General features: G+C 41.8%; 1 protein-coding gene across 3 annotated transcripts in view; it reads right to left on the reverse strand.

The window, feature by feature from the left end:
- rasgrp3 (RAS guanyl releasing protein 3 (calcium and DAG-regulated)) overlaps positions 1-25,029 on the reverse strand; it is a 40,103-nt gene that overhangs the window by 11,010 nt on the left and 4,064 nt on the right. For 2 of the 3 annotated variants that reach the window (XM_085478489.1, XM_085478488.1), the window contains exons 2-7: positions 19,294-19,372; positions 18,913-19,015; positions 15,295-15,357; positions 14,975-15,106; positions 14,457-14,604; positions 3,824-3,997 (exon numbers count right to left, since the gene is read on the reverse strand). In XM_085478489.1, coding sequence (XP_085334615.1) covers positions 3,824-3,997; positions 14,457-14,604; positions 14,975-15,106; positions 15,295-15,357; positions 18,913-19,015; positions 19,294-19,363 — 690 coding nt within the window. In that variant the 5' untranslated portion in view covers positions 19,364-19,372. Of the gene's footprint in view, positions 1-3,823; positions 3,998-8,926; positions 9,119-14,456; positions 14,605-14,974; positions 15,107-15,294; positions 15,358-18,912; positions 19,016-19,293; positions 19,373-25,029 lie in introns of those variants that run through there. The other variant, XM_085478490.1, reaches the window with a different exon arrangement.

Consider the following 25,029-nt stretch of genomic DNA (forward strand, 5'->3'; position numbering starts at 1 on the left):
GCTGACTCCTTTCTGAAACCACAGTACATGAATACTAGAGCTCATTATCACTGCACCAGTCTCCAATGACATATTAGATTGGTGACAATAGCTGAAGAAGAAAGCTTTGCTACCACTATGATTATCAGAGTAATTGTAAAAACTTACTTTATTTTAATAATCTAATAATGCTGAGATGAGAGACAAATGGCTATGTGAATAAAACCAAATCCAAACCAAGCCATCATAAGCTTTTGATGAGTCCCAGTCTGCTGCATGGAGCCCAGTCAATATTTACTTTTCAATTCAGCATTACATAACATAACAATATGTTACAATATGCATGCTTACAAAATGAGAACATTTGCACTTGAAGCTGACCAAGCCATCTTAAAAACCAGCACACAATATTCTGTGCAGCATGTCATTATGGCAGTGTGTTAAGTAGATTCATCCTTGACCCTTTCTGTAGACAGCCTTTACTTTGGTAGGAGAAAGGACAGGGCAGATTATTAGGGCATGCATCCATCCTTCAATACAAATGGAAGAGTAATGGAGAAGCTCTTTGCCTAGAACACAGACAGAAAGAACCATATCCTGCACTGTAATAGTAAACTGTAAATAGTAATGTCAAATTATTTTACTGTGTATTTTACAGTTGTGTACTGTTTTTCTAGAATATCATTACATTTACATAAGTAGACTGTGATCTGACACGTCAAATGTAAAATAACATAACATCACTGTAAATGTAATAAAACACAATTTACTTGTTTTTTAAATATATTTTTTTGTACATATGCATATTTAGATTGTAAAAATATCCAGAAATCCAGAAATGTCTCCCATCATGCCTTGGGACATGAGCTGCTGTTTAGATGTTCTTGTTTTATTGTTTATGGTTACGTTACTTTTAACTGTTATCTTGAATGTTGTGTTTACGCAGTGGTGCAGCGTCACTGACAGTTGTTGTTTGGTAGAGAGAGTGCTGTACCATGAGTGACTTCTGTGGTGCTGTTGTTGAACCTTGAGGCACATTGTAGCACCGCAAGTGTTTTAATAAAGCGCTCCCCCCACCAGCTTGGGGTTAAATAACAAGTTCAATCTCTCTCTGTGAGCTTCTTTGTTAAGATTTCTCTGCATGCCACAATGTAAAACATTGCACGGACACGCTGTGCTAATTATATATTTTGAAAAAGAAATGTAGAGGTAGGAGTTGCAATAAATATAAATAATATGTCGCTAAGCATCGGCCAATGAATGTGAACTAACAACAAGGTCGCGGGTATGGCTGCGACCGTAGGAAAAAACCCTAATATGAAGGTATTTTACTGCATTTTACAGTAATGTTCTGTTCTTCTAGAATATCATTAAAGTACGTAAATATTTGAATGTAAATTAACGTTACATCACTGTAATGTAATACAACATAATTGTCATGATTATTAAATGTAGCTGTCTGTACATATGCATATTTAGATTGTTAAAATACATTCACAAATGTATCATGAACTCACAAATATCTGTCTGTTATTTGAAAGCTTGAACTGTTGAATTCAAATGTAATGCTATATATAACATGATCCCTATAAGCTTGTGTTACAGCACATAAGTATTATTATCATTGCTAGTTAGGCCGTTCGTGGCTCAAGAGTTGGCAGTTCGCCTTGTGATCAGAAGGTTGCCAGTTCGCTCCCCGGCTCGGACACTGTCCGCCGTTGTGTCCGTGGTCAGGACTCTTCACCTACCGCCTACTAGTGATGGCCAAAGGGGCCGATGGTGCGATATGGCAGCCTCGCCTCTGTCAGTCTGTCCCAGGGCATACAATCAATTATTATTTAAACCAACTGTATATTTCTGTATATTTATGTGTTATGATTCATATTTCCACATTCAGTGACCTTGTTTATAGGTAATTTCATTGTTTGATCACGTTAAAATGTTCCTAATTTAATGTCTAAAAGCACTTGGAAAAAGCAGAATCCCATGTCAAATTAGCACAACAAACTCTATTTTCATTACTGAAAATGACCGTATTTTTATGCGGGAGTTATTTTCTGTAATTATACGGTCGTATTTTGGTGCCCCAGCTGCCGGAATATTACCGTTTTTTCAAGATGCTTTTTCTAACAGTGTGCACTATATGGAACATAAATATTGATGATGGGGGAGCTTTTATGACTGAACAACAGCTCAAGTGCATTTGTTTTTTGCGGTGTTTTTTGTATGTTTGTTATTGTTTGTTTTAGAGAAATATTAGAGAATATTAAAAATATTAAAGAAGCCATTTTTTTGCATAGTGTGGAACCATGAAGAATCTGGCTTAAAGGCAGCTAAACATACTCATCCACAGAAGGGCCATTAAATCTGAATGGTGACTGCCTGTGCAATCCATATTCTAACTGTTATTGTCTGTCTTCTCATAAGACTTTCACTTTTAACTACAAGAGATCAAAGCTGTACCAGACATATTTTAATAGATACGTCCTGGATGAAACAAACTCAATAATAATAATAATAATAATAATAATAAGAAGAAGAAGAAGAAGAAGAAGAAGACTAAGAATAAGAACATATATTTGCATTCTCTTTTTACAAATCCTGTGTGTGACTGGGTGAATAAGACTTGTAGCAAAAAGCCCTTTAAGTGCTCAGCTTGAGAAGAAAAGTGCTACATAAACACCTGTCCATTTACCAAACACTAGTATTATTTCTTATATCATTAATTTGAAACATGTTACTCTCTCATGAAAAACCAGTTTCTTTTGAATTTGATGGCAGCAACATATAAAAAATGTCAGGTATGTGTGAGAGAAACAGCAGCATGATATTCAGCCTACATCCTCCAGATGGCATACTTCAGTTATGTGGTTGACGAAGAATTATCATTGTTTTTAAAAAAAAGGGGACATTCTATAACACCACTGTGCCTTTTAGCGTTAAACGGGTTACTTGTTTATGCAGGGCCCATCTCTCCCCCTAGATACAAACTATCTATCTATCTTTCTATATACTATACTATCCATAGGGAGCTCACTGAATGGTTTAAAAACGATGAAAATATGTGAAATGTTAGCCTCTTAAGGTTCAGTCAGTCCAATCCAATCATCATTCAGTGACAGAGTTAGAGTTTAGTTCACATCTACTGCCTTAGCTATAATTTAATGTATCTGGCATAAATTAATTCAGTTCAGTTTAATTCAATTCACACAATAAAAAGCAGTTGCCTCAAGGTGCTTTACATTGTTAAGGTACAATATCAGAGAGAAAACCTTGACAAATCAAAGGACAGTGGAAAGAAAAAAACTCCTTTTTTAACAGGAAGAAACCTCCAGCTGAACAAGGCTCAGGAAGTAGCAGACTGCTGCATAAATACAAAAATATTATATTAGAACAACTATGAGGCCAAAATGCATATTAAAAAAGACATAAATTGAAAGTAACTTCTGGCTTCTGAAACTGTGGCTTTAAATGTAGCCTAACCCTGTATTACTATGTTAGACTTTAAGGTGGCAGTTTAGGGGAAAAACTATCATAACATCTCTGAGCCTCTGCACTGCAAATGAGCAAAGCCAAGATGCTGTTTTGCCACTTTAGCTGAGTGGGTTTTTTCTAATCTGTAAGATTTTACTGTTGCATTTTTCTCGATAATTTGTTTGACTAGTCAAAAGAAAAATCTTGAGTTTAAGATTTGGAATTTATGTGGAATGTGGAATTTAAACTTAATTATATAGTATGGTTTTGTAACAGTGCTGAGTCACCCTGTTATTTCTATATGTTTTGGAGAGAAATACTTTGTGAAAGCTGGAAGAGCTGTGCGTAGAGCCTGCCCTCCTTGGCTTACCTGTGCCACATGGATGTATTTTGTGATGACCTCTGCACGGGTCTGAGGTGTGAGTTTGCTGAGAACCATCAGCTGCACCCATTGTGAAACGCCGTTGAACAAAGCAATGGAGCGCTCCAGAGTCAGGTTGTCCACCAAACAGCCATGGATCACATAGCTCTGGTAATCAGTGAACTAGGAATGACAGAGTAACATAAATCAGGTATCTGCCTTACAGAATCAGAAAAGATCCTACGCAAAGACTGAAAAAAAAATCCTTTACATACTGTTTTTGTACCAGTGTTGAAACTGCCTACTTCTCTACCACCCTACATTTTGATCTGGGTCCTATTCTAGGAAATCTATTAAACACCTAACCATATGTCAGCTAGTGTAAGCCTTTTCTCCCACATATTGATATGTAGAATTCAGTTAAGCTGTTTGATGATAAGACGCCAATGGCCCATCACAGCAGAATGGAATCCCAGCAAATGTTCAGCTTTCCAGAAGCTCTCCATCTAGCACAGGCGTGTCGAACTCCAGGCCTCGAGGGCCAATGTCTAGGCCAGGTTTTAGATCTCACCCTGGGTCAACACACCTGAATCAATTGATTAGTTCATTACCAGGCCTCTGGAGAACTTCAAGACATGTCAAGGAGGTAATTTAGCAATTTAAATCAGCTGTGTTGGATCAAGGACACATCTAAAACCTGCAGGACGCCGGCCCTCAAGGCCTGGAGTTTGACACCTGTGATAGCATGAGTTAGCATTAGCTTTGAGCCAAAAAACTGCACAGCAGATCAGGGCTGGTTTTGGGAGCCCATGTATGTCCTGAAAGGATAAGGTTATATTTCATTTTTCATAAATTCCATTTCTCAAAAACACTGAGATCAAAGGCCCCATGGAACTGTTTGAAGAAGGGATTTAATTCTGTAGCCAGTGTGGCCATTCTGTGTTCTGAAGTCAGGGATGGGTAGAACTTTCCCAAGACACAATCATGCAGAATTTCTTCTTGCTCATGGAGTCTTTTGTCTTGCGTGGACCAAAGTATATTGGCTGTCTGTGAATTCTGTGCAATCTAAAGTAGTTTTAATCCGGGTATGTGGCCAGCTGTTTATTTCTAACAGAGGACACAGATGTGTTACACCCTACAGTTGTGATACAGCAAATGTCATGTTTTTCACCGAAACATGGCTGAACAACAGCTGCCCGGACAATGCTATCGAGTTAGCAGGACGCCACACACACCGAGCCGACAGGCTAGCAGATGACTCCGGCAAGACCAGAGGTGGAGGTTTGTGCATTTATATTAACAATGCTTGGTGCATGAACTCCACTACTACTGAGTGTCACTGCTCACCTAATGCAGAGTTTTTAATGGTCAAATGCAGACCTTATTATCTCCCCAGAGAACTCACTTCGATCATACTCACTGCCGTGTATATACCCCCCGACGCTAATGCTAGGTTGGCCATGAAAGAACTTTCTGCAGCCATTAACAAACACCAGAATAAACACCCCGAGGCTGCTTTTATTGTTGCTGGCGACTTCAACCACACCAACTTAAAGACAGTCCTCCCCAGATTCCACCAACATGTCTCCTGCCACACCAGAGGAGACAAGACTTTAGACCATGTGTATTCCAACCTGGCTGGAGCCTACAAAGCCACCCCCCTCCCCCACATTGGACAATCGGACCATCTCTCCCTGTTCCTCACACCTAGGTATTCACCACTCATCCAACGTGTGAAACCTGCTGTGAGGACAATTAAAGTGTGACCAGAGGGGACAGACGCAGCGCTCCAGGACAGATTTAAAAACACAGACTGGAATATGTTCACCCACACAGACCTGGACCAGTACGCCTCATCTGTACTGGATTACATCTCTGAAACCACAGACAGTGTCACCACCCAGAAACGGATCACCATGTACCCCAACCAGAAGCCTTGGATGAACCGGGATGTTCGTCTCCTCCTGAAGGCCCGCAACACTGCCTTTAGGTCAGGAGATGCACACGCCTACAGCACAGCCAGGGCTAATCTAAAGAAGGGCATCAAAAAAGCCAAACACCATTACAAAAAGAAGGTAGAAGAACACTTCTCCAACTCCAACCCCCGACGCATGTGGCAAGGACTCCAGACCATCACAGACTACAGGACCACCAAACCCTCCCCCGCATCCTCTGATGTCTCCTTCCTCAACGAGCTCAACAACTTTTATGCTCGTTTTGAGCGAGGGAACCCCACAACCACAACCAAAGCAGACATGACGCCAGACCACCAACCTCTGACTCTCTCCCCCACCGATGTAGGAGCGGTGCTGAGCAGGATCAATGTCCACAAGGCTGCAGGCCCTGATGGCATCCCCGGGCGTGTTCTCAGAGCGTGTTCTGGGGAGCTTGCAGGAGTGCTGACAGACATATTCAATCTGTCCTTGGCCCACGCTGTGGTACCGGCCTGCTTCAAATCCACCTCCATCGTCCCGATACCCAAAAACTCCAACCCATCTTGCCTCAATGATTACCGCCCAGTAGCACTCACCCCCATCATCACTAAGTGCTTAGAGCACTGGTCCTAGCACACTTCAAATCCTGTCTCCCCCCCACCCTGGACCCCCACCAATTCGCATACCGCCAGAACAGGAGCACAGAGGATGCAGTCTCCATCGCACTGCACTCTGTCCTCTCACACCTGGACAACAACAACACCTACGCCAGAATGCTGTTTATAGACTTCAGTTCAGCGTTCAATACAATCCACCCCTCACAACTCATCAGGAAACTGACAGACCTGGGCATCAGTTCCCTCATCTGCAAATGGTTACTGGACTTCCTGACCAACCGCCCCCAACATGTCCGGCTGGATAACCACTGCTCATCTACCATCACAATGAACACCGGTGTACCACAAGGCTGCGTGATGAGCGCTTTCCTCTACTCCCTCTTCACCCACGACTGCAGACCTGCTGATGGTTCCAACACCATCATTAAGTTTGCAGATGACACCACGGTGATTGGCCTCATCAGTGACAACGATGAGGCCGCCTACAGGGAGGAGGTGGATCGTCTGGCTGAGTGGTGCGACACAAACAACCTGCTGCTTAACACCGAGAAGACCAAGGAGCTCATCGTGGACTACAGGAGGAATGCTGACCCACATCCACCCATCCACATTAAGGGGACGGCTGTGGAGCGTGTGAGCAGCTTCAAGTTCCTGGGAGTCCACATCTCCGAGGATCTCACCTGGACGACCAACTGCTCCAAGCTGGTCAAGAAGGCTCACCAGCGCCTCTTCTTCTTGAGGACTCTGAGGAAGAACCACCTGTCCTCAGACATCCTGGTGAACTTCTATCACTGCACCATCCTGACCAACTGTATAACAGTCTGGTACGGGAACTGCTCTGCCTCGGACCGGAAGGCGTTGCAGAGGGTCGTGAAAACTGCCCAGCGCATCGCCGGAGCACCACTTCCTGCCATAAAAGACATCTACAGGAAGCGGTGTCTGAAAAGGGCTGGGAAAATCATCAAAGACCCCAGTCACCCATCACATGGACTCTTCACCCTCCTGCCCTCTGGGAGGCGCCACAGGAGCCTCCGGACTAAGACCACCAGGTACCGGAACAGCTTCTTCCCCACAGCTGTCAGACTCCCGAACTCTGCCTCCTGACATCTGACCCACGTTAACACATGGACTGAACATACACACACCCACAATGGACAACTGTACCCTCAAACACACAATAATAACATGGACTGAACCACCACTCACAACCACTAGCACTTTATATAGCCTCTGTAGAAACTATCTACACCCTCACTTATCTTAACTGCACTACTGTATAGCCCTGTGTAAACAATCATTCTGTACATTCGATAATCTTTAATCCTACAACTGTTTACAACTTGCATAGTTCCCATTTCTGTATAGCTGTATATCTCAGATTCTGTAAAGTTATTTCATTTCATATTCTGTATAGTTTTTCATATTTATATCCTGTTCATAGCCTGTACATAGCTTGTACTCACTACAGCCTGTACATACTTATAGTTATAGAATATTCACAACATACTTCATACCGTGTACATTATAACATACCATAATAGACCCATTTCTGTAATATACTCACATATCTATATTATTGCTAATATATATTGTAATATATCTATATCACTAAAGCACTTCTGGATGGATGCAAACTGCATTTCGTTGCCCTGTACCTGTGCATGTGCAATGACAATAAAGTTGAATTCTATTCTATTCTATTCTATTCCTTTATTGAGGTCTCTGGAGATTTATGCTACAGCCGGAAATTAGTCAGCTGCTGGGGTTGATGCCTTCCGGTCAGTGGTTACAAATCCCTTATGCTGAATACATAACCTGGGCCATGTACTATGAAGCAAGTTCAGCAGACCCAGGGCGTGTTTTTTGTTACCTGGATTCATTTACCCCTAGTTTGTCGATCCGGATAAGTGGTCACATGAATCTAGTTATCAACTTACTAAGCTGCGTTTTCCCTGCGAGGTCACATGAAAGAGTTGGTCATTACCGATCTAAAAGGGGGGTTTTACGGATCATATGACTCTTCTTCCATCTCAAATGATCCATATGAGGGCCACATACTCTGGAGCCATTATGAAATGGTAATTATCAGTAAAATGTGACACTCTGGTATGTGTGTTCTTGTAGCTATATTTCTAGCAGTGTAAAAGTGAATTAGCAGGAGAATGAAACTGAAATATTTTATACATTTACCAAATTAACTGCATACGGCTGCACATGTAAAAGTTATTCCCCAGTTATTCCTCAAGTTCAAGCTCAATTCCTCAAAAACAGTGAAAATGTGGTATTTAAAGGTGATTTAAAACTGAAACTCCTTACCTGCTCCTGACCAGAGTATGAAACAAGCTTTTGGGCTGTCCAGGTAACTTTTAGGGTTTTCGGTTCTTACTACCAAACGTTACTACTGCTAATGTATAAACGGATGAATAAAGGCTAGTTTTTATAGGGCACCTTTCTGGTTAACTTGAGCTCTCAAAATATTTTATACAGCATTTCTCATTAACACACACATTTAGTTTTTTGTCAAGACTTATTTTTGGGATGGAAACAAGAGCCTATCGTACAAAGGGATTGAAGCACCTCCCTTCGAATGGCCTACTCTGCCTCTGGAGCACAGCCACCTCTGTGGATCCAACCTGCTCTGGAGAGATTTTTGCAGGAATGTGCATGTATTAATTCAGTGATTTACAAATAGCAGCAGCAATTGTGCTCAGTGATAAAGCAATTAACTTGAATTAATTGAATTCAATTGAATTCAATTTTATTTATATAGCGCCGGATCACAACAGTAGTCGCCTCAAGGCGCTTTATATTGTACAGTAGATCGTACAATAATAGATACAGAGAAAAACCCAACAATCATATGACCCCCTATGAGCAAGCACTTTGGCGACAGTGGGAAGGAAAAACTCCCTTTTAACAGGATGAAACCTCTGGCAGAACCAGGCTCAGGGAGGGGCGGGGCCATCTGCTGCGACCGGTTGGGGAGAGAGAAAGAAGACAGGATGAAAGACATGCTGTGGAAGAGAGACAGAGGTTAATAACAGATATGATTCAATGCAGAGAGGTCTATTAATACATAGTGAGTGAGAAAGGTGACTGGAAAGGAAAAACTCAATGCATCATGGGAATCCCCCGGCAGCCTACGTCTATTGCAGCATAACTAAGAGAGGATTCAGGGTCACCTGGTCCAGCCCTAACTATATGCTTTAGCAAAAAGGAAAGTTTTAAGCCTAATCTTAAAAGTAGAGATAGTGTCTGTCTCCCGAATCGAAACTGGAAGCTGGTTCCACAGAAGAGGGGCCTGAAAACTGAAGGCTCTGCCTCCCATTCTACTTTTAAATACTCTAGGAACAACAAGTAGGCCTGCAGAGCGAGAGCGAAGTGCTCTAATAGGGTGATATGGTACTACAAGGTCATTAAGATAAGATGGGGCCTGATTATTTAAGACCTTATATGTGAGGAGCAGGATTTTGAATTCAATTCTGGATTTAACAGGAAGCCAATGAAGGGAAGCCAAAACAGGAGAAATATGCTCTCTCTTTCTAGTCTCTGTCAGGACTCTTGCTGCAGCATTTTGGATCAGCTGAAGGCTTTTCAGTGAGTTTTTAGGACATCCTGATAATAATGAATTACAGTCGTCCAGCCTGGAAGTAATAAATGCATGAAGTAGTTTTTCAGCGTCACTCTGAGACAGGATATTTCTAACTTTAGAGATGTTGCACAAATGGAAGAAAGGAGTCTTATGTATTTGTTTAATATGTGCGTTGAAGGAAATGTCCTGGTCAGAAATGACTCCAAGGTTCCTCACAGCGTTACTGGAGGCCAAGGTAATGCCATCCAGAGGAAGAATCTGCTTAGATACCATATTTCTAAGATTTTCAGGGCCGAGTACAATAACCTCAGTTTGATCTGAATTAAGAAGCAGAAAGTTAGCAGCCATCCAGGTCTTTATGTCTTTAAGACATTCCTGCAGTTTAACTCATTGGTGTGTGTTATCTGGCTTCATGGACAGATAGAGCTGGGTGTCATCTGCATAGCAGTGAAAATGTATGCTATGTCTTCTAATGATGCTGCCTAAGGGAAGCATGTATAATGTAAACAGAATTGGTCCTAGCACTGAACCCTGTGGAACTCCATAATTAACCTCAGTGTGTGAAGAGGACTCTCCATTTACATGCACAAATTGGAGTCTATTAGATAGATATGATACAAACCACTGCAGTGCAGTACCTGTAACACTTACAGCATGTTCTAATCACTCTAATAGGATATTATGGTTGTTATGGCCCTGTCCATAATCTGTTTTGGTGGCTGTTGTTGTCTGTGCCTTTAAGTCTTTGCAGATCCCAGAGATGATGAGCTGACGGCTGCTGATTGGTCCCCTGGCCATGTGATCTTCTTCAAATCCCTCACCAGCAGTTGTCCTGGGGCAGCCACTGACAGCAGCAGCAGACCTGACCCTGGCCTCCAAAACCTGAGATTTTTGTGCCTGAGATTTTTGCGGCTTTTCTGAGTTTTGTATATAGTGTGTACATTAGTTTTCATTGTAAATAGCACTGCAACAGAAGGGGTGAGCTGCCTTATTGTTTTTCCTTGCACTGTTTTCTCCTGTTTATTTCAGTTAGGGAGTTAGGTGTAGCGCTTGTCTTTTGTTTGATGTTTGATTTCACATAGGGTTTTAGATAGCACCTCCTCCTGACTTAGTTTGTTTTGTTTGTTATTTTGGCCTTTGTTCACCCCGGAGCTTCATTTTTGCAGTGTAGAAAAATAAATCATGATTCACTAAGAAATTGGTTTCCGTTGGGTTTCCCTCTGTGTATGGTTTTGGGGACCAGGGCGGGGCAGTCTTTTCAAACTCATGTTGCGTTCCTGTACCCCTAGACTGGGGCGTAACAATGGTCGACAGTATCGAACGCTGCACTGAGGTCTAGCAGGACAAGCACAGAGATGAGTCCACTGTCAGAGGCCATAAGAAGATCATTTGTAACCTTCACTAAAGCTGTTTCTGTGCTGTGATGAGCTCTGAAACCTGACTGAAACTCTTCAAATAAGCCATTCCTCTGCAGATGATCTGTTAGCTGAATTAAAATCTTTATTTTTCTTCCACTGCTTTGCGCACTTAATTACAATATTTATGATTTGCTGCAGCATTCACCTCTTGTCATTTTTACAAGTGTCACATTTCACTGGTATAGTTTTTTTTTATAGACTTTTGATTACCATTTGATAATGTCTCTGGCAGCATTTCCTGAATAGACTTGGAGTAGTTTTTATCTGGAATGTGTAACTGTTCCTGTTGGGCACCTGAAATCTTAGACCGCATGAATCCAGCTGAATTACTATATTGTGCTTCTCTGTCTGAGTCAAAATTGAATCGGAATCGAATCGAATAGAAGTCAGTGATGATACCCAGCCCTACTTCTCCCTGCTGCTGGATAGGACTGGGAGTGGACAGTCAGTAGTAATGACTTGTAGCTTGCCTCCACCAGTGTATGAATGTGAGAGTGAATGAATAGTGGTATTGTAAAGCGCTTTGGGTGCCTTGAAAAGCGCTATATAAATCCAATCCATTATTATTATTATTATTATAATGCAACCCTGATCAACGCTGACTCTGCATTCACCAACGAGCTGAATCAGTTCTACGCCCGTTTCGAGGTTAGCCAGGCGGCTAATGCTATCTACCGCCTGACTACCGAGGAAAGTGACGTCATCAGCGAGAGACCGGTGACCAGCATCGCGGAGCATGACGTCCGAGCGGCACTGAGGAGAGTGAACACAAGGAAAGCGGCGGGGCCAGACGGCATCACCGGCCGTCTGCTGCGCTGCTGTGCTGACCAGCTAGCAGGTGTGTTCACTTACATCTTCAACGAGTCCCTGGCGAAGTCTGTGGTCCCCACATGCTTCAAAAGATCCACCATCATCCCTGTGCCCAAGAACAGCAAACCCTCATCCCTGAACGATTACCGGCCAGTTGCACTGACCTCGGTAGTAATGAAGGTGTTTGAGAGGCTGCTGAAGAACATCATCTCCTCCTCCATCCCAGACACCACAGATCCGCTGCAGTTCGCCTACAGATCCAACAGATCCACAGAGGATGCCATCGCCCACGTCCTACACACCACTCTCAGCCACGTGGACAAGAAACAGGGTAACTATGTGCGAATGCTGTTTGTTGATTACAGTTCAGCGTTTAACACAATAGTGCCCTGCAGACTGTTCACAAAGCTGAGGGATCTGGGACTTAACAGCCGTCTGTGTGCATGGGTGTTGGACTTCCTCACTGGCAGAACTCAGGTGGTGAGGGTGGGCAGGTGCTTCTCCAAAAGCATCACCATCAACACAGGAGCACCTCAGGGATGTGTCCTCTCGCCACTGCTCTACTCCCTCTACACTTCAGACTGTGTGGCCACCCATGGCTCCAACACCATTGTGAAGTTTGCTGACGACACAGTGGTGTTGGGTGCCATCTCCAACAACGATGAGGCGGCCTACATGGATGAAGTGAAGAATCTGGCATCGTGGTGCCAGGACAACCACCTCCAGCTGAACGTCAGCAAGACCAAGGAGCTGGTGGTGGACTTCAGAAGGGGTCAGCACAGAGACTACAAGCCCATTATCATCAATGGAGCTCCAGTGGAGAGGGTGCAGTCCTTCAAGTATCTTGGTGTCCACATCTCCTCAGACCTGACATGGGCTGCCCACATTCAGGTCCAGACCAAAAAGGCTAGGCAACGCCTGTATCACCTACGACAACTGAGGAAGTTCAGGGTCTCTCCAAAGATCCTCAGGATTTTCTATACAGGCGCTGTGGAGAGCATCCTCACACAGAACATGACATCGTGGTTTGGGAACAGCTGTGTGAAGGACCAAAAAGCTCTCCAGAGAGTGATCCGTACAGCAGAACGCTGCTGCAGGATTGCACTCCCCCCGCTTCAGGACACCTACACCAGGAGATGCCGGACTAGAGCAGCGCAGATACTGAAGGACCCATCCCATCCTGGCAACAAACTGTTCCAACTTCTGCAATCTGGTAGAAGGTTCCGCATCTTCCGGGCAAGGACAGAGAGACTCAAGAGGAGCTTCTATCCCCAAGCCATCCGTGCCCTAAACACACACACCCGCCCTCTCACATCATCTATAATTGACTGAGACAGGACTCTCTTCCAGACACTAAACCAAGGCACAATGTACATTTCAATTCCTTTAATTTTAAATATGTTTATATTGTCTATCCTGTAAAATAGTCAGATGTCTATTCATATTAATGTACAGAATTCACCTGCTTGCTGCTACTACTGCACATTCACCCAGTGTATATACTATATGTATATATATATAATGTTCTTCCTCTACACCCCCCCCCCCCCCATTTTTGCACATGTCGAGGAGCGTGTCAGGCTACATTTCACTGTGTTATACTTGTATAACTATGCATGTGACAAATAAAGAACCTTGAACCCTGGGGATATCTCTCCTTCACAATCGCACTTATTACATAGCACCATAGGTGTGTGTGTGTGTGCGTGCGTGCGTGCGTGTGCGTGCGTGCGTGCGTGCGTGTGTGTGTGTGTGTGTGTGTGTGTGTGTGTGTGTGTGTGTGTGTGTGTGCGTGCGTGCGTGCGTGCGTGTGTGTGTGTTCCCCTTTATAACCCTCCTTCTACGGTTCTGAAATGTCCCATCCTAGTCCATTTTTACTTTGTATTGCCATTGATAAATAGATGGTGTTCCACAATACCTTCTTGTTCAAGGTTTTGACTATTTCACATGTATTGTTTTCATGTTGATCATTTTTTAATAAAACTGTATTAAGGAGAAGCCTAATATGGCCATCTGTATTTAATAAACCTGTGAGCCTTCTTTTTACTATTTAAGTTTTAGATTTCCTCATGGTGACATGTCCCTATGTGGTGTCATAATTAAACTATTTATTTTCCCTGACCACACTAGTACAGTAGCTGTAGAATAGTTATGAAGGAGAAGTTTGTATATAGAGCACTAAAATGGTGTTAGGATTCATCCTCTGCTGACAATGAATTCCAGAACCATCCCTGAGCCACAAAGCAGCCATCACTCAACAGTTGAATGTACCGATATCCTTCGGATGGATTTGAATTCCAGGAAGGTGAGATGCTCAGCCAGCTCTATGGGTTCCAGGTGGTCAAACAACAGGGAGGCCTTCCCTTTTTTGGTTTGCTTTTTCCGCTGGGTAATCCTTCTCATCCAGTCGTATGATGGACTGCAAGAAGAACAAATGAGAAGCAATTAGCCACTCGAATAAAAGCATAAGAATCAACGGAACAGTTCTTTGACATGTTTAAGCTTTAGATGTGCACTCTTTAAATCTCATGGTTGTGTGACTTAATTTGGATTATTTTATTATTTAGAACTGTAAGTCATACAACACCAGTGTAGCCTTTTGATGGTAAAAATAAAGAGCTGGAAATAACCAAAATATTGTCCCCTTTAAATAAAAAAGTTTTTATTTTATTATTATTTTATTTATTTTATTTTTAAATTTTACCCAGCCCAGATGTTACATTTTGTTAAAATTGAGTGATTATATCAAGAGTTTCTTCAGCTACATCTGTGTGCCTTTGATGTCTTACATGGTTGAGATGTCGATGAATTTGAAATGCTCCTCACAGCCAAGCTGAGCTGCCACGTCTCTGAACTCCTCTGTTATTCTAATCAGACCCAAGTCCAGGTTGAACTCTGCAGGAAATGTTACTATCCAGTACCTAAGTACACATATTTGAAATTATACATCAAATAGATAAACATGGGACGAATGCAGATTATAGTATATCCTTTATTAGTGTGTGACAGACCGGGACATTTATGACATGTAAGCCCCTTTACGATGGGTGGTATGATGCAGGAAGTTTGACTGTCTGACATGTAGGAGAATGTATGAGTACCAACTTACCTCATTAAATAACAAATCTTCAGCCTGGTTCTTTGGCAGTTGTCACCGCTGCAGTTACGGTACGTGGGCTTAAGTTAAGGACATTTTTCAAGATTTAACAAAACCAGCAAATCAACAAAATAAGGAATTTGTTAGAGTACAAAAACACAGAATCGCCATCTAATTTTGGAATGGCATGTGTGAGATAGAGGTTGTTTGTTACACTCTGGACAGGTTGCCTCTAACGCAGAGAGGCAGGCAATAATTCACACCTAAGGAATTTAGAATCACCAGTTAAGCTAACCATGTGATTTTGCAAACCCAAAACTTAGCTGCTTCAAGGCAAGAGTGCTAACCAATGACTGTTTTCTATAGTCATTGGTGCTAACCATCTTGTCACTATGCTGCCCTCAAGCTTTGCCTCTAATGGATCATGCAGGACATCTCATCCAGTTACCATCAGCCTTCTGCCTGACGCCTTCTTGACTTGGATTAGGAATGCAAAAGGCAAACACCTAGTAGCTCAGCGCAGTCGTGTGGTGTGTGAGAGTAAGGACCCAAGATTTCTCACTTAGCACTCGCATCACAGCATAGGCTGTGATGCGAGTGAGCTTTATTTACAGGATTGGCAAAATGGCAAAAACAGGAACGGAGGAGCTACCAAAACCTAAACTGGGGACAACTAACCTGAAACCATTAGGACGCAGAGTGATGACACAGAGACTGTAGGGCAGAGAGATGCAGAGATACACCGAGTAACACAGACGGAGTAACGACGAGCAAAGGCAAACACACACTATATATACATATATACACAGGCATGAACATGAGGGAACAGATGGCAACACAGCTGCAACTAATTGGGCAAGACAAGACAAGGAAGTAAAGCAGAATACACTAACATGAGACAAGACCATCTAAATGTAAAACAGGAAATCCACAGACGAAACTCAGAGGCACACAGAACAGTGGGAACACAGAACCAAAACTAACAAAGACACATCCAGAAATCAAAGATTATTAATACCAAACAGAAAACACTGTGTTGCCGACCCAGGACATTAGTAATACTAATTTCGGTCATAAGGGTGGTACTTTAAGAGCCATATATTTTATGAGGTGGTACTCTTGTGAAAAGTTTGAGAATCACTGCTTTACTGTAAACATGACATCAAAGCTAACTGCAAGAGACAGAGTGTTGCTAAAGTGGAGTGTGCCAATACTTAGGGAGGTTTAAAGTAGAACTGAAGAAGTTTGCAGGATTGTGCATTTCTGCTCAAACTCTTTCTTAGGGTCCAATCACTTTGATCACAACGTTTTTTTCTGTGAAGTGCTCTATGGGCTGTTTTTACCCACTTTGCTGTCAGTTAGCTTTGGGGTAGCACTTAAATAGACTATTGAAAGAAAGATCTTGTGCATGTCCTTGTTAGCACAGTGAGTTTGGTGTTATATTGTTGCCTACCAACAAAACAGGCCATGTTGCAAAGTAACATAACTGTAATTTAACAAACTACTTTGTACAAGGAGAAAAGTACTGCATATATTACTTATTACTCCATTACAGGTCACCTTTCCTGCACATACATAAGAGGTGATGATTCTACAAAGTCATGTTAGAGTATACCTTCCTTCACTCCTAAGGTTTAATGTAACATGGCATATTTAAGTCAATAAGAAAGATTTTTAACAATTAGAAAACATTCCAGACATCGATTTCTGTAGCTCAGCAGGTAGAACAGGTCATTTACTAATCAAAAGGTTGGTGGTTTTGTCCTTGGCTGCTCCAATCTGGATGTCAAATATCCATTGGCAATCTTCGCTCTAAAAAAAATAAACATAGACCCTCTATGCAAGCTAATCTGGAGGTTAATAGCTAACAATTACAGAGAATTATGACCTAAAGTTTGGAATGAATCTAAATGAAGAGCCAGGCTATGCTCACAGCACAGGGCCTACTGCAACTCAGAACAGAGTATTCAGGAAATATTCCTGCATTATTATTTTATTTATTTAATCTCTGTTTTAGACAATGAAAAAAAGTTCAATCTTTTTCTACAGTAAGCGGACACATCCCAAAAGTGCTTTCGCTGATAAAATCTCCCCAGGCTCATCTGGGAGGCTGTCAGGAGGTCCTGAAAGGAGGAGGAAGTGGAGGAGATCAGCAGGAAAACAGATAGAGAGAGAAGAGAGGAAGGAGACAACAACAATGGTGTGTGTGTGTGTGTGTGTGTGTGTGTGTGTGTGTGTGTGTGTGTGTGTGTGTGTGTGTGTGTGTGTGTGTGTGTGTGTGTGTGTGTGTGTGTGAAAAATTAAAAATAGGCTGGCATTACATCTCCATTACACACAAGGTCTGTTAGAAGTTTTAGTGAAGTTATATTGTGATGGCTACTTGTTGGGGGGTTTCTCCATGTGTCTGATTACTGAAGTAAGAAAATAAAGTCTGATCTATAACAACATAGTTCAGTTCATTTTTATTTCAAACATTTCAAACATGTGCCTTCACAATCATTACAAAATATCATTCCATTATTTGTTTGAAAAGGAGTAGGCTGAAGTATTTACTTATTTGTCCCTACCCCCTCAAGTTAAATACATAGTTAAAAAAGAAAAGGCTATGGCCGAGTCAAAGTCCAGACCTCAGCCTCAAAATGCTGTGGCACGACCTTAAGAAAGGGGTGCATAAATGAATGTCAGTGCACTGAAGCAACTTTCTAAAGACGAGTGCTCCAAAAGTCCTCCACAACTATGTAAGAGACTGAAAAGTCATAATGCCTTCAGGCATTGCAGCTAAACATGCTTCTGTAAGCTGCTTAATCATTTTTCATATCATTTGTATTTTGCCTTAGTTTGTGTTAAGTACATAAAAACACTTTTCGGGATGTATTTAAATTAATTTAGATCCTGGCAAGTTCCAGATGATTTTTTATTTCAGTATGTCCTGATACATAAGGGGCGATCGTGGCTCAAGAGTTGGGCATTCGCCTTGTAATTGGAAGGTTGCCGGATCGAGCCCCAGCTTGGACAGTCTCAGTCGTTGTGTCCTTGGGCAAGACACTTCACCCATTGCCACCGGGCGCCAGAGGCTGGCGCTACAATGTAGCGCCAGCCTCTGGCAGCTACAATGTAGCATCCACCCATTCACCAGTGTGTGAATGGGTGGATGACTGGATGTGTAAAGCGCTATATAAATACAGGCCATTTACGTACACCCTTAGAATTGCAGTGGATGTGCTGTCTTTTCACCATGACTGTATATACTTTGGTAACAGGGTAGTTATACAAAATTGAATGAAGTTGGCGTTTGAATTTACAGCAGGTAAATAGCTGCATTACAACCATTTGTCTCTAATAGTACAACAAACCACCTACTGAGCAACTCCAAGGTCACTGATCCAAGCTAAGATCAATACCACTTATTTTACATCAATGTTCACGGCACACCAAGAGAGCAGCTGAGAGAGATGCATCAAATATCATTTAAGAGACTGTCTGGAATACCATTATCCAAATAAAAGCTTAGGTGAGATTTCCTGTAAGGTGAATGAGCCCTCCAAGCTTCAGCCAGCACTTCAATATATTGTTGGACCATTTCACTAATGTGTATGAGCAACGAGTCATGATTTCTACAAGATAGGATATATCATCAGAAGTTTTCGCGCCAGTTCAGAGGATGTAACATACCAACGGTGCATCAGCAGCACAATGCGTGGGAGGGGGTTAGCCTGCAGGTCACCACTGTCATCTGTGAAGAGCAAATCCCAAATTTCAGTCTGAATTCTTACTGCTTTCTCACTTACCTAGCTCAAAATAAAATGTTGGTGATACACTGTTTTTCTGAATACAGAATTAATGCAATTATGAAGAATTGAACAGACACCAAAAATTAGGGGTGTCCCAACACTTTTGCACAATGGTATAAATTTAGGGACTGCCTAAGTTATTCTCTGCAAATTACCACAAACTAATTGCAATGCAGTGAATAAGGGACCTTTAGGACCCCTGATGGTCTGTGTCACTCACCAAATCCATGAATGCATTCATTTAAAAGAGCATCAAGAGACGCTGCCTTCCCCAGTGTGGATGATCCCATGACGCCAAGCTGGAAGGAGGACAGAGAGTATGTCATTAGAGGGAGAGCACATCTGGTAGGACAGGAAAGAACACGCTTTAAAGAGCAATTTCTGATCAAGTGAAGAGGATGTATTGTCAGTGCTAATGCTAATCTGTACATGGCAAAGAAGGCAGGGAGTCTAATCACACTTTGCTTGCACAATAAGATCGCCTTCACTATTTGCTCACTATCCACAGAGCAGAGGCGATTCGTTTTTCCATGAAAGAGCAACAGTGGGTTTCACCAATGACCATGCCGTCCCATACGCCCGAGTCCATACAACATGATCACTCAAAGAGGAATGATTATCTCATGACAATCTATTATATCAAGCCTAGTATGAGTATTGTTTTTTAACAACAATCTATGCATTTGGGAACTGAGGAAATCAACTGATGCAAATCATTTGACTGGGTTACAGGTATGGACTGCATTTAGAAAAGTTCTAGATGTAGAACCACAAAACCACTGTTAGAGTGAAATGTGGTTTTGCATGTCTTGCTGATGAAATAAGCAAGAACTGCATTGAAAAAAAAATGCCTTTGGTTTCCAACAAATATTGATCAAATCATTGATCAAAGGATACAACAGTTTTCTGGAGGGGGGAAGGGGGTTAACTCTTGTTTTATGGTTTACTGCTACTGTGTCCATTTGCATAAGACAGGCTACAAAGAGGGGTTTTTAACCTACACGAATCCTCCAAATTTCAAACAGTACATAGCTCAACTGTGCAGACGTGGAATGCTGACTGAGTGACAAATGGCCCAAACAGTCTAGTGTGCTTTTTTGTTACATATACACACTCTGATTTATAGCTCTTTATGGGTTCCACAAACTTTGGAAAAACCTGCATTCCCACATTCAGAGATTTTTGGTTGTGTTGGAGAGTGTGAGAATACCTTACTAGTTGATGCACATTCACATATTCACCTATAAAACTGAACTATAGGTAGTGACCAAAAATTTGAAGTGAGCAGTGGTAAATGAGCTTTCAAAGGTGTCTAATCTTAGCACAAGAAGCAGGGTAATGGCAGGCACTGAAAGTAGAGTAATCCCTCTCACTGAAAGTAGCCAGCTGATGTGTCTTCAGTATCTGAGAATGCCTGCTGGACATACCCTAAGCAACTCATAGGTGAGGTATTTTAGCATGCTAATGGTCAGAGCAGACCCCAGGCCAGACCTGGTTTATGTCATGAGCTCGATTCTTAGAAGGTTTGTGAAAATGACTGCTGGCTCTTTAGCTACTAAAGGCTCCAGTGTGTTCGTGTTTGTCTGGTGTTTGCTGCTGGATAAGAAGACATTTAAAATATGACATGCTGCAGTCAGGATTGAGAATTACACAAGCCAGTGCATCTACAGTTAGCACAATTAGCTTAAAAAAGCCAAAAGTGATCATTCTCTGAGGGTATAACTTAATAGTGTCACTGTAGTTTTACATGCATTTCAGAATTCACACCAAAATAGAGAGTGTGTGTCATCAATAGCATCAGGACTCTCATATACATATCTCAAATGGCACATTTGAATGAATTCATTTTCATTGCATAATAGCAGACTACAGCAGACACTATTTATGTGGCTTACTAAAGGTCTTTTTATTTATCACGGTAAAATGTCTTCATATAAGTAAAACAATTAAAAAGTTCTAATTTAAATTTTTCTGAATCAGTAGCTTCCTTTCTGATTCAGAAAATGTATAAATAGTTAAGGGTATTGGTAGTTTTACATCTATCAGTTATATTAGTTATTGGCAAGTTATCCAACTGTGTACACTCAGACACAGGCAAACACAGACACACAGAATGCTGATGTTGACGCAAGTCTCTGTATAAATTAGATGTTTGCAAGGGATGTCTTTTTTTGCTTCACCAAGGTGATGACATGCTTAGCCATTAACAAGGTCAGAACCACCAGAGGCCCCATCTCCCATGATGCACTGCTGATCCTTATTCAGCTGTCTAAATGACGTAGTTGGCTGCCTACGATACTGATTTTCCAAGTAGCTCGGCACCTCAACAAACCAAATCAAGTGTGACATCACTCATTAAATGTCAGAGCTTTAGTCTTGGTGTGGAAAATTCTGCCAGACGCTTTTCTTTCCAAGCTCCTTAGACTATGTGCAATATGCAAAACATAATACATGCAATGGTGTACACACATACTTGTCAGGGGCTGGGTCTGTGATCCAGCACTTTCAGTTGTTTTGATCTCTTTCGTTATATGTTGAAGATAATGTGGAATGTTGGATTATTATTAATTGGCAGTGAATTTTAGTTTCACTCAGGCCTTCTGTGCTAGTTGTTATGTATTTCTTGTCCACGTGTTTCATGTTGTCAAGCCTGTGTTGTCATGTCTACGTCTCTCCAAGTTTCCTGTTTTATTTTGAAAGTCTTGTGTTTCTTAGTTCAATGTGTTTAGCTTTACTCTTCCCCTCTGATGTCATTATGTTCATTTGTGTCAGCTGTTTCCCCAGGTGTTTCCACTTCCTCTGATCACCTCCTTTGTGTATTTAGTCTGTGTGTTTCATTCAGACTCTGTCAGGTTGTGGTTGGTCCTTCATATTGCGTCAAGTTTAAGGTAATGCATGTTCATTCTCAGTTTCCTGCATGCACGTGTTCTGAATTCATGTTTTTGTCACAGTAATCATAGTTTAGTTTTTCCAGTTTAGGTTCTAGTTTAGTTTTCGCCCCGCTTGCCTTTGCTTTGTGTACTCTTATGAGCCACAACAGCCCACTTTTTGTTCAAGTCACATTTCACGCTCCATTTTCAGTCTGCATTTGCGTCTCTCTACACACAGTCAGCTTCCACTGATTGTGACACATGCTCATGTTTTCAGTGACCAGTCTGTGAACTGCTTTATAGAGATACACTTCACATCATATTACACATTCCTGCCAAATGATTTAAGTCTCTTTGGGAATGAAGTATGTGTTCATGTTCAACCCTGGATAATATGGATGGTATATTATTTATCTTTCCTGGCTTTGCTGGTGCTTGCAAAGCATTTCTCTCTATGCTGACAGCTTTGATAAATCCTTGTTCACCCAGGTGACATGAACAGGAGACTATTTGTTTCTGAAAGATCCACAAAGGTCACCAATCTGTTGTAGGGCTAACACAGAGCTGCAGACAACCATTCAAGTTCACATTCACACCTGTTTGGAATAATCGGTTGACCAAAGGACACTAATTGCATCTTTGGGCTCTTTATAATGGCTTTCAGCTCCTGATCAATATGGTGGCGTTTCCCACCAATGTGTCTTATTTTTCCGTGATGTAGCATGTTGGTAAGGTTCTGGAGTTCTTAAAGGTCTTAGTTTTTGGTGTCAGATGTATTTGCTAAGCTTTTGACTTTCTAAGCAAATGAGTAACTTTTGGGGCACTTTTTTGTCTCAGGTGGCAGAGCAGGTCACCTACTAAATGGAAGGTTCGTGGTTCGATCCTTGAGTCTGCATGCCCAAGTGTACTTGGTTAGAGGTGATTCTGTACATGTTACAAATATTTCAAATTGAGGGAGAAGTACCATCACACACCAGCCTCATCACAAATGGTTTCAATGGAAGGGTGACCGTCAGGACTGAACCAAGGAGCAAATGTGCTGAAAATCAATGTTAGCAGGATTTATGGAGTGATTAATGAAAAGTTTGCGTTTTTGGTTCAAATGGAGTGCTCACATCCGTAGAAAGGCACCACCAGCCAATTTACCTTTTACCTCTTCTTCACAAACTGGTGACAAAGTACTTTCCTACAGGTCAGGCGAGAGACACAACAGTCGGTGTCTACATCTATAAAACACAAAAGCGCTGTGCTGTTTTGGATCAGTGTTGGGGATTTTTGTACAGCACCATCAGATTTGGAGTCACTGTGCAATACCATCTGAAAAGACTCTGAGTGGCCACAAAACGCACACAATGGAGCGATATCAGTTTGGGAATGGAGAGCCTGGATCTCGTCATTGTTGAAGCAGTTTAGGCTCACCCTCACAGAGACTGGCTCCTCAAGAATGCTTGAATGCATTACTAGAACGCTTGCCTAAGAGTTCAAGCTATATTAGAATTTGTTTGCACATACTTCATTTCACCGATTTCTAATTTTCCTATTAAGAAACAAGCGTCATGATTTTTGGACGGCACTAAACAACCTCAACATATCAACTTACAGTCCAGTAGACGTGAGGTAAATACTGGCTAAAGTGGCATTTTATACTGATAACTTAAGAATACATAATAATAATAATAATTTAAAAAAAAAAAACAAAAAAAAAAAATTCTAACACGCATCACAAACATGTCTATGGAAGCACCTCTTTTTCATTCCCTGTTGAAGAGATCAAATGTGACAGTCCTCTGGGTAACTATACATTTCGAAGGTGTTGGTACACATTTGTAGCACATACTGTGTTTATAGGAAGCTTCCCTTAAGAACAATTTCAGTCTGGACCTGCAAATACAACACCTTGCTCAATGTCCCACAGACTCTAACAAAGTCTCTAGTCTAACACAAGCATTCAGCCTTCAACATTCACACTTCAGGCTAATTTAGTGTCCAAACCACGCATATCTTTGGAAAGTGGGAGGAAACCAGAGCCCCAAGAGGGAAACTCATGCAAACTCAGTCAGCAGTTAAACATAATTTCATAACTTCACCACAACAACAATAGCCTTTCTTTGTCACACATTGGAATAAACATGTTACCCTTTTAATCACAGCTCACTCCCTCAGCATTGGGAGGGGACACAATTGTTGGTCTTGACTTGATCTAAACTGTGCTGCGTTATGGATGTGACTCAGTGATTTAGGGTCAAAATATTCAGTAAATGCAAAAGTCTCCACAATTCAGGCATTGAGTCTTAATGCTTTCTGCTGCTAACAATATAATTCACAAAAAACAAACTGGCCATTCTGAAACTTTCAAAGTGTTCTTGTGGGCAATGTGCTGCTTTCACAATGTATCAGACATTAATGACTTGTGTGTCATGTGTTTTTTTGCTCCCGATTTCACAGCTTGTTACAGTCGGCGGTACCCTTTGATTTGTGCTTTTTCTCCATCCACAGTAGGTCACTGTGTATCTCTCTGGCTTTAGCGCACAATGATGCAGCCAAATGTGTAATCAAGGGACACTGTTCAGAGGCGTAATCTCACAAAAAGCGGCACCTCTGAACACACAGACGGTGCATTGCCTTAAAAACCCTGAATTGCTGAACGCTGAAGCCTAGTTCATACATAGCAAAGCCAGAACTACTTCATGCATTTAACTGACTTTCCCCCCCCATTCTTTCATGAGTTAAACTACACGCAGTTACATTTTGTTCTTGCTACAACAGAATTTATAATAAAATCTCCCAGATCTTACCTTCAAAGAGCTGAATATGAGCAACCATCCAGGCTAAAGATCAGCTTCTGTTACTGAGATAACTGCAGGCTCCTACTGACTGTCAAGCACAGAGACTCCCATGGTAGCACTTACTACGCTATGACCTCCTCCTCTTAGTAAACACAGCAGCCTGGAGGAGCAGCGGTCGGCCATGTGACCTTAAACACACACGCACAGTGATTGCACTGGAAGATTGCAATCACCGGATTTCAGTGCAGTGTTGATCTAACAAGTTAGATGTGCACTGGATTGCAGTGCACTGGAAAATGA

The sequence above is a fragment of the Copadichromis virginalis genome, linkage group LG13 (genome assembly GCF_057382275.1).
Source record: "Copadichromis virginalis isolate Kocher_CV1m ecotype Utaka linkage group LG13, C_Virginalis_male_GT1.1, whole genome shotgun sequence".
In the NCBI taxonomy this organism is placed as follows: Eukaryota; Metazoa; Chordata; class Actinopteri; order Cichliformes; family Cichlidae; genus Copadichromis; species Copadichromis virginalis.